Below are 10,608 nucleotides of genomic sequence, written 5' to 3'. Positions count from 1 at the left end.
TACCTTTTTCAATTAAAGATGGCATACATGCAGAGTAAATGTAAAGTTTGATTGTGTGACTCACTGTAGGCCTAGGGCTATGTGAAAAGAGCTCTAGGTAAGAAAACTAGGTCTGACTTATGCATCTAATTTCAACAGAGCATTTTTTTTTTTACTTATCAAAGATGTATTGCGCATGATAATATGCTATTACCAGGCGATACAATGTATCTTCCAATGTGCTTTCAGAACCAATATACTTTTTCCATGACATTCAGGGGTTTATTAATAGCATATCATATTGTTGCGTTATAATGACCAAAGGTCGAACAAATTGACCAAACACCGCCATCATCTGGATTATCACGAAACCGCATTTGGTTTACAGTATGTACCGAGTCCTTTGAGTTTTTTTGTGTTTGAGCGGACAGACAACTCTTCGTTCTTGTTCTTTAACATCAGTCTTCAGATAATAAGGCGAAAGCTATTCAAATTCTCAACGTTGTTGTTGGTCAACCCTAGTGAGTGAGGTTACCTGATCTGACAGGTGTGTGGCCGCCGCCGCCGCCACCGCCCTCTGACGACTGACAGAACACATGTTGATTGTCTTCAGTTCAGACTCTGCCGTTCCCGTTGAACAATGATGGCTACAAAGAACTGAACCTGACATTATAAAACGAGCAACAAGTGCTTTGCGCCACCAAAGTACACCGGTTTCGTGTTACCAGATTTCTTCGAGTAGGCTTTGCCATCATGAGGGACCGTTTAGCTGAGCTAAATTTGGTAAGTTCGCTTAATTTGTTGGTCTGTATAGGTTGTCTTGACCTAGTAGCCTAGGCGGCGTACGGCTAACTCAACAGCATGATAACTTGGCCTGGTAAACTGAGTCGAAAAGGAAGGTTATTGAACGGACGATTTGTATGAGAAACTGCTTTGTACAGGCTACGATTTTGTAGCGTAGGCCTGTGGTGTTTCTCATGAAGCAACCATTTAGCGCGTAAGTGCTCCGTCATTTTTATATGGTCGACGGGCTACAGTCTCCATCACCAACAACTATTAAATGAATCTAGTGAAAATGTGTTCTCTCTGGAAGCTTCTTGATTTTATATAGCCTGGAGCATTATAAAGGGGAGGGATGTTTTTTTTTCTCTCATTGTGTGTGTTTCGTTTCATTCTTATGTTAAGAATCATTTCCTGTTTAACATTAGGCATGGTATGGGCTTGAAGGTCATAAATCTTTTCGTCTCCTGATATCACCTGCAATATCAAAAGTAAGCCTTTCAAAACCAATGTTGTGTGTCTTTTTTGTCCTCACAGAACAACAATTTGCCAAATGATGTCATTATCACAGAGGAGAACACAACATATATGGATGAGTTTTTCAAAAGGGTAAATTAAATTGCATGAGTAGCTGAAAAATTTATTTTGTTTTGAAGGAGTTCTGTGTTGGCGGTGAAGAAGGTAATGGAGATATTGTCGTTACTGTGGTAAATAACACATTAAGTTTGTCCTCAGGTGAGAGAGGTCCAGGTGCTTATTGATAAAATCTCCTGTCTGGTTGAAGAATTGAAGAGAGTGCATAACACTATCCTGTCTGCTGCCAACCCAGATCAAAGTAAGTCCATTATAAAAAGATTAAAAAAAGAAAAGAAAAAAAAACACAAACTTTTGACTGTTTCATTTTGAGCAATGATTTGGGGTCTCTATTGGCTTCATACTGTACATCTGTCCCATCCAGACATTAGCATCAATAGAACATTGAATGGACTACAAACACTTTGATTTGACTTGTGCAGTTACAGTACTGTAGGTGGACCCACAGATCTTTGTTTGTGATATCCTGTCCCTCTTTCCACGTGAACATACAGGAGTTAAACAGGAGTTGGAAGAGTTTAATAATGACATCAGGAGACATGCCAGCTCGGTTCAGATTCAGCTTAAAAGTAAGAAACACTGCCAGGAACAAACCTAACTGTTCTGTAGGTGCATGAGGTAATTGCCCTTGTGTCATAGCCCCAAGGAATGTGATACACTTTACACAACTCTGTATTTATTGTAAACAAATCACCTGCAGGGTTTCTGATTGTGCTCTTACTGTTGTTGTTTACTTCTACTCAGTCTCTTCTATGTGTCTATCTCTTGCTCTCTGCTGTCAGTTAAATTCACTGCTCTCTTTTCAGTGGCATAGCCATTTGGTTGCTTCAATTCATTTGACTTGCAAAGCAGGTTGAAGGGGAGGACGTCCCCTGTAAAGACCTGTCAGAGACACTCATTGGCAGTCATACACTTTGTGTTCCTCTAATCCATTTTACTAGGCTGCTCAAACGGCTTCTTCATTATTCACTGGATATAGTAGCACACTGCGTGTACATTTTGTCTTAAAAAGAGTCTGTACTGTAGATTTATATCATAAAGGGTAAATGAGTGTTTGGAATGGTTTAGCTTGTTCCTTTTTGAACTGGAGACAAATGAGTTTTCTTAATTATTTTGTAAAATCAAATATAGCTCACAATTTTTGACTGGATATATTCAACCTCATGCACAGTGGAACTGCATCTCTCTACAGTCTGTGTTTCATTGATTAGTGATTGACCAGCTATTTCCTGATTTGTCCTGACTGCGTGTAGACATTCAGACGTGCATGCCCGAGGATGAAAATGCCAATACTGCCTCAGTGTGTCACCGCATTCAGAAGACCCAGGTCAGACCATAAGACTGCAGATTAACTATGTTAAACTATGTTCTGTGCTTTTGAACGAAGGCCTTTCTTGGCAGCTCTAAGCATATTCAAATCCCACATCCATATGATGGCACTAAACATATAATCCCACATTCATATTTTAGTATGCCACTATTCAAACATAGATATTGCCTTTGAAAAATTGGACAAATGACAAATGTGAAACATGTTAAAGGTCATGAAATGTACTACAAGCACCTCATCCCTTTTCTCTTTGCCTCTCTGTTTTTTTTCTTCTCTGTAGCACTCGATGCTATCACGCAGGTTTGTCGAGGTCATGACTGAATACAACGAAGCCCAGGTGTCTTTCAGGGATAAGAGCAAAGGCCGCATCCGGAGACAGCTGGAGATCAGTGAGTAGCTTGTTAACCTTTTGCGCACAATGCAGGCCTGGACACGGGCACAAAAAGTAGCCAGTTGTTTTTCACAGTGTGCTGAAAAGGCAGCATATTACACTGCTAAGTGAGTGGCACTGAGACACAGCTGGGAGTGTGTGTGTGTGTGTGTGTGTGTGTGTGTGTGTGTGTGTGTGTGTGTGTGTGTGTCTGTGTGTGTGTCTGTATGTGTGTGTGTGTGTGTGTGTGTGTGTGTGTGTGTGTGTGTGTGTGTGTGTGTGTGTGTGTGTGTGTGTGTGTGTGTGCGCGCCCTGTGGGTTCAGTCACATGCTCGCCAGTCGCCACACCTGGGAACAGATGGCAATGGGAGACACAGGCATCGCCGTTGCCATGGAGAAGGCACACACAGGGCGGCAAGCAACCAGAGGGATGAGCGCCTTGTTTGCTTTCTGGTCATGTGATCTGGGCTATTCACTTTCCCTGCTCTGGCGAGGAGGAGGAGGCTCTTGTGTCTGTGCCTGTGAGCAGGATTTAACCTTTCCAGTAGGTCTGGGATCGGATTTCCCCACCTCAAATATTGACTTGAACATCCAGTAGAGAAAACGATGACTTTGCTCTCTCTTTTTTGTGGTGTTGAATAATTCAAAATGATGCTGCAGTGTGTGGGCCTGGGTGAATGAGGGAGGCAGTATTTTGTAGCTTCAATGATAACCGGTTCCTTTATTATTACGTAACTTTTAGGCTGTTAAACTTGAGAGCGCATTTACAGAATACATGATTTAAGTACATATAGTATATTTAAGCACAGCGTTTATTTTACAACCACTTTGGCCTAATGCTTACTTTTCTACCATTATACATTTGCCACTTTTCCACCTCATTTGCCTCTGTGTATATTTGCTGAAGTAGCAGAGAGTTGGAAGAAGCTTTTGCTGGAAATGTACTGTAGTTTTAGCCCACATATATCCCTAAATCAAATAAAAGATTAGTTCAGTCCTTAGCATTACGTGAGCACCCAGAGGGCTGTTTAGAAACAGGCTTTTATATATTTTAGGTCTTAAAATCATACCTATCGGCAAAAGGTGCATACAAATGAATTGTAGTTTCCATATGCAAATCTTGTAAAGACTGGGTCCTCTTGGAGAGATCAATGGGTGTAAAAAGTGATTATCACTTGTCCTTTCTCACATCTTTTTGTCACAGCATGGAGCATGATGTGTTTCACCTGAAGTGAGAAGAAATCCCACACTTGATTTGAGATAAAGTTGTTCAACCACCACTTCCAGTCATCTAGACTAGAGAGAGAGAGAGAGAGAGAGCAAAGGGCCTTTACTGCAACCGTTATTAACTTGATTTACACTTGAAGTGATTTACAGTGAGACAGCCAAAGAGCCAAAACAGAATGTTCCCTCATACAGTCTCACACTTAAACCTTGAATCACATCATCTATTAGACAAGAAAAGCTCCTTCAACTTCCTACTACTTTTTTTCATCCTTGTACAAACTATAGACATCCTAATAATTAACATACACTTCTTTCAACTGATGCATTACTTTTGTCCAAGCCGCTGCAGATAATTAACCTCATTGCACAGTCATCCATCATGTAACAGCTGTTTACAGTATTCCTTTAACCTTCAGCTGGACGGTTGACCACAGATGAAGACCTGGAGGCTATATTGCAGAGTGGAAACCCTGCCGTTTTCACATCTGATGTAAGTGCCAACTAAATAGCACAGTTATGGTCTAAAGCTGAGGACACCAAGTCGGTTTTAAAATCACAGCTGTTCTTCGGAAAACTACAGTAATTTCCTGTGTATTAGCCGCATTGTGTAAAAGCCGCAGGACAGTGTTTTATGCAAGTTAAAAGAAACATAACTATATTAATATCATATTAACTGCCCCCCTGTATTAATCTCATAGCTGAAGAAATGTAGTAAAATGATTGTATGAACTGTGGCTAATAGTTGGGATTTCAAATGCACATTTCTAAACAGTTTGGGATCCACCATACAGTGGTTTTGTTACAGAGTTCATGGGAGTACGGTTGAGGACTGCTAAGTAACCAGAATTTAGAAATTGTTATTCGCTACTGCTGTAACCTTAAATATTCAGTGATCCTGATAAGGTTTTCATTTTCCTTTCATTTTTAAGGTGCATGATTGTGTAAATATATGGTACTTCTTTTTAAGATATGGACCCTTCTTCAACTGAAACACTCAATCTCATATTAAACAAAGCTCATTTCTATTCTTACACAGCTCCTCCTAGACGAACAGCTCACGCGAAATGCTGTGAATGAGATTGAGTCACGGCATCAGGACATCCTTAAGCTAGAAGCTAGCATCAAAGAACTGCATGAGATGTTTATAGATATTGCTGTACTTGTGGAGAACCAGGTAAGGCCACTATGTATCTTATCAGAAGTTTACTGCCAACTTGGTGAGCTTGGTCAACCACTTTTGCTTTATCTGCTTCTAACCACTAGGGGGAGATGATCAACAACATAGAGACGAATGTGAGCAGTGCAGCAGAATATGTGAATGCTGGGAAGATTGAGACCAAGAAAGCGGTGCGGTACCAGAAACAGGCTCGCAGGGTAAGGCTCTTCCCCAGCTTCCCTAGCCTCTTCAAAAGTAGTGTGGAGGACCAGTAGCAAGCGTTCTCAGGTGCTGGACGCTAATGCTCCTGTGATTTAAGTCCTATAAGCTCAGAGACCTTTTGTGCTTCCAAAGCTAAGAAAAATGAAATGCTGTGAAGTTGCTGTAAGCTCATATTGTTAAGATTAGATTTATGACTGTGAATGACAAACCTGTTTGTATCTCTGTAACTGTGATTTGAATTTTAAGTGTTTGTAAGAATTGTAATGCAACTAAAATAAACTATTAACTAATATCCCTCAAATGGAGGCATATAGTGTGGAAATCGTGCATGATTGCTTTTACTGCTCAGTGTTTTTTAAGAATCCCTAACCCGTCTTGAATCTCTGCTTCTTGTTTTGACAGAAATATATCATAATTGGCATAGTTGTGCTGATCCTGCTTGGTCTTATCGCGCTTATCGTTGGTCTTTCTGTTGGACTGCCTAAACCCTAATTTCAACTTGTTGACTTTCCATGTACTTCTGAAGACATCACCAAAGTCCATCAGAGAAGACATTGGAAGCCTTCAGGTGTCAAGCCCTTAACTTATAGTAGTATTTAGTTTACAGATTTTACCTTCCTTTCATGTAGGCGCATTAGTGAGATTTCAAAATAGCAAGATGGACATTATATTACATCAGTAACAATAGTTATTAACCATCTAAAAACTTTCTCCGACTGATCAAATTTTCCTGGAACATTCTGTTAGTCCTACCTACAGTGTAGTGCTTATTATGAGTATGGCAATTCAGCCTTCATTAACATTATTCACAACTTAATCAGATAAGAACAATAATAATATGACTACCTCAGAATGCCAACAATGTGCCTTTTCAATTTATGGTTTCTTTGTACATTTTGTAAAGCCAAAAGACCATGCACCTTATCGGCATAATATGCATTAGTTGAAATAGTTATGATGATGACCTACATGTAGATATCGTAGTCTAGATCTATATAAATTGTTTTAGACTATCAGGGCTGTCTTGTTTAAGGTGTCTAGCTGTGTTATCCTGTTTACATATCTCTGTTAAATGTCTGTATTGTCATCGTTTGCTCTCAATGGTAGGAGTAATGTCTGTGGGTGTTGTTTTCCTGTATTTATATCACATTCAGTTGTGCCAAAAAAAACCCTGATAAATCATCAGCAACTGTTCCATTTGTAAGTCTGCCTACATGGTGGTTTAATGCACCACAGTGATTCCATCCAAGTTAGCCATTAGTGATCTCAATGTATTACCATAGGAGTGATAAAAGACCTTCTCGTGGGTATGTTAGTGATCTTTGGAATGTCCTTTTTTTCCCTGACGTATACAGTAACAAGCTCATACAGTGTTTGCGAATACTTATTCAGACTGTATGAATTTCAAGAAAAAATAAAAAATCAATGTCCTCTTCTCAATGCAGTTTCAGCACACTAAATCGTTATGTAATCAGTCTTTGCACAGTTGCTATGGCTACTTTGGTGTACTTCAGCTTCTACCAATGAACGTGATAATGAGTTTTAAAATGCATTGCTACAAAGCAAGATAATACATGCGATTTGTTTCTGCATACACACATGCACATGCAGAACACAACGCATGCTTCACCTGTTCTTCCTAAGTCTGGCATCCTCCTGGCAAATCAGGTGTCAGACTAGTCCTGACTCCACCCACACAGGAAGTGGGTTTATTTATAGTGTCCCATACTGCCTGGACATGGAGAGCAGGACCAGCGAGAGACCTACAGGAGCTCGCTAGCCTCTCTATTTATACCTGTCGGCACAGCACACCTGGGCACTGGCCCAATTCAGCATCAGCCACCTCTCCCTTTATCACCGGAGTGCTAGACTCAAAAAACTAAACAGATTCAGTCATGCAAATCTGCAGCCAGACTCATCCATCACATCAAAATAGCTTTTCACAATGGATTCTTTTTTTGTGTGGTTTTTATGAAATAATTTTTACAAAGGAGTAAGATACAATATGGAGTGGACGGCACCAAAACGTCAATCGTTTTGTTTTCAGCATCCAAACAATCTAGTTCTGACAGCTCAGCTATTGTCTAATCAATCAGTGCTTCTCAGAATTCTACAGCGCCATGTCTGTAGCAAATAGCAATCAATATGTTTCCTGGTTTCCGGTTATACTCTCCTGTTATAATCAATAACTGCGATTTGCATGTCATGGAGCCTGTGCTATATTTGTGTCATCTCATGCAGAGTTATTCTAAAAAAAAAACCCTGATTTAAAGGGGTTGTGAAACCACTGATGATACGTCATCAGTGGTAGATATGACACAGCGTGGTGTGACTTAACGTTTCTTCAGTGGGTGTTTTTGGCAGGGCCTTGTTTACGTCTGGCATGCTCTCCCATTCTTCCTCTCTGTCCGTCTCTCCTTTCGCCTCGCTCGGCCATATGGCGGCGCAGCGAGCGGCACCTGATGGAAGAGCCGCGGGACAAAGACCGAGAGAGAGAGAAAGAGAGGGAGAGATCAAGAGCGGCTGCCCTCTCACTGTTTCCACTGTGTTGTAGGCAAGAGAGAAAAAAATCTCTCTCTCTCACACACACACACACACACACACACACATACGCACACACACCGACACACGCAAGCTGCAGCAGTCTGAGCATCAACACAAGCCCGCAGTAGAACCATGGAGACGGAACTCACAGCGATGTCTCTGGAGGCACGACACACTCGCTCGCACTCTCATCCCGCTCCAGACTGGGACAAAAGGAAAGGCATGCACATGGCTGATCTCCTGCTCGCCTCCCACTGCTCCTAACGTCCCCCCCTCCCTCCCTTCTTACCATTTACCAGCAAGACGCAAGAGGCCAAAAAATCCTTGGGATATACCCACAGTCCTTCAGAGACAAGGAGAGAAGAAGATCAAGGGGTACAGAAGAACCTGGAGCAAAGGTAATGTATAAGCAGACAGTATTTAGATACGAACGTGTGTATTGGTATAGTGGTTTGTTGTTGCAGCCTTTTTAAAATGTTCTGGCAGCCTAAAGAACTTACACGGACAGACAGACACCTTGTGTTGTTAAGATCATATCAGGCAACATGATGCACAAAGGTTTAGATGACAGAACAATTATGTATCTGAATGGCATAGCATTATAAGTATCAACAGACTTGATGAAAGTGTAGGCTTAATTAGAGAAACACAACTGATGTCTTCTGTTAGCTTGGCAACTGTTCAATCCCTCCGCGTGTCACTTTTTGTTCACTGTGTTTATTTTGTACTAGGGCATACTTTGATGTGCAGGGAAAGACTACTGACCTGCTTTTCCCCCTTACCGAATTGTCATGTCATTCGGGAAATGGAAAGAAATCTCAAATACTTTGTGGTTATGACACATGTAGTGCCTATTACACACACACACACAAAACAAATCTGTTCTTGATTTGTTGTGCATTGTTGTGTATACAGGATGTGCATGTGTCACAGGTTTTTAGAGCATTCAAGTGCTTTAGGGCTCTTCCATTCTCTCCCTCCATCCCTCCCTCCCTTTCTGTCTTTCTATCCCCCCCCTCTCTCTCTCTCTCTGTCTCTCTTCTCTCTCTCTCTCACTGTCTATCTTTCGCTCTGCTGTGGGCTGTGTAGCTGTCACTCACAGGCAGATGCTGCTCACTGCTGGGTCTTGGTCAGATGACATCGCTGTTGACTGGCACTGTTCCGGGAGCTGTGGTTCACTTCGGACAGGTGCGCTCAGAGGTGGGTGAGCCGTGCTGATCACTGTTACAGATCCAGTGGTAGCTTTTGTAGATTTGTAGTCTTGACAGATTTGATGTCTCAGCCTCATTAATCTGTTCAGGAGTGTGTCTGTTTTGATTTAGAGAGAGAGAGATTTGTTCTTTAAAAGTAATGGTTATTATATGACTCTGAAGGACAGTATATTGGTACTTTTGGCATCATCATGTCAGCTGCTTTTATGATGGAGGCAGGATAGGATGGTTAAGTAAGATATAAAGGCATTTTAATTTACTTGTCAACTTGCCAGAATTTTAATGTGTTATTTTCCAAAACAAGCTGCAGCGGCTACAGTCCAACCCAAGCTCTAGAAACAAAACAGTTAGGCTGTAGGTTAAAAGTAAAACAAGCTACAAGTAATTAAACCCATTAAGACCATTTTAACACTCCTGGTTGACTGATTTGCTCTCATTTTTATGGTTCATTGTTTTATTTATTTCGTTTATGGCCCAGCGGTTTTGCATCTTCATGTTCAGCAGAGCTGCACCACCAGCTTCCCAGAAGCCCGCTGTCACCTAAGCACTTGTTTAGTGGATGTTGTCTCTCTGATAATGCGGTGTGATTGTGAGGGGATTGTGGAATGGGATTTTGTTTTGCTCTGCATTTGAATCAGCAGAAAGAAGCTGATCCAACAGCCCTTCCTGTCTTTGTAGTACTCTGACAATTTAATCCGCCGCTCGCTCTTATGTAAGGGAGTAGCTCACATATTGATAATCCCAGGTCATAGTTGGCTGCTACTGCTTACAAAGTACCAGCACTCGCAGACCTCTGGCACGGCACAGCACAAGTATGCGGACACACTGCCCATGAGCACGGCCAGGTGCACTGCACGGCATCATGGGAGTTTGCATCTAAAGAGCTCTGAGAGGTTGGTGTAGGACTATGGCAAGTTATTGAGTGGTTTACTGAACTGTTTTTGAAACAGTTTTGTTTGTTGTTGTTGTTGTTGTTTATTTGTGTGTGTGTGTGTGTGTGTGTGTGTGTGTGTGTGTGTGTGTGTGTGTGTGTGTGTGTTTGAAGATTGTGATGAGGGGCCGGGGTCACAGGTCTGTGGATGTAGAGGAGCTGCTTCGGCAGTCTCAGGCCGAGTTGCTATGGATACAGAGACAGCTGTCCATCATCTCGGCGAGGAATGCTCGTCACACGCGGGCAAAAGACAGGGTGAGTCTT

General features: G+C 41.6%; 2 protein-coding genes across 2 annotated transcripts in view; both read left to right on the top strand.

Moving 5' to 3' along the window:
* Window positions 1-428: 428 nt before the first annotated feature.
* Window positions 429-6,322, top strand: LOC134100782 (syntaxin-2-like). The gene is made up of 10 exons (XM_062554195.1): window positions 429-762; window positions 1,297-1,368; window positions 1,495-1,594; window positions 1,848-1,922; window positions 2,607-2,680; window positions 2,964-3,072; window positions 4,697-4,770; window positions 5,317-5,454; window positions 5,544-5,654; window positions 6,061-6,322. Exons 1-10 carry the CDS (start codon window positions 733-735, stop codon window positions 6,148-6,150), a joined length of 873 nt encoding a protein of 290 aa, XP_062410179.1. The 5' UTR covers window positions 429-732; the 3' UTR covers window positions 6,151-6,322.
* A 4,142-nt stretch (window positions 6,323-10,464) lies between these two features.
* Window positions 10,465-10,608, top strand: part of rimbp2a (RIMS binding protein 2a) — a 61,311-nt gene continuing 61,167 nt past the window's right edge. Inside the window, exon 1 of the mRNA XM_062554894.1 lies at window positions 10,465-10,599. Coding sequence (XP_062410878.1) covers window positions 10,465-10,599 — 135 coding nt within the window. The remainder of the gene's footprint in view (window positions 10,600-10,608) is intronic.

Source organism: Sardina pilchardus, chromosome 14 (genome assembly GCF_963854185.1).
Source record: "Sardina pilchardus chromosome 14, fSarPil1.1, whole genome shotgun sequence".
Lineage (NCBI taxonomy): Eukaryota > Metazoa > Chordata > Actinopteri > Clupeiformes > Clupeidae > Sardina > Sardina pilchardus.
Note: the sequence above shows the minus strand (reverse complement) of the source record. Positions and strands in the feature narration are given on the sequence as shown.

Coding starts and splice junctions, on each gene's coding strand:
- LOC134100782 (XM_062554195.1), top strand. CDS start 733: ATGAGGGACCGTTTAGCTGAGCTAAATTTG. Junction 3,073..4,696: donor CCGGAGACAGCTGGAGATCA/GTGAGTAGCTTG, acceptor TTTAACCTTCAG/CTGGACGGTTGACCACAGAT. Junction 5,655..6,060: donor ACCAGAAACAGGCTCGCAGG/GTAAGGCTCTTC, acceptor TTGTTTTGACAG/AAATATATCATAATTGGCAT.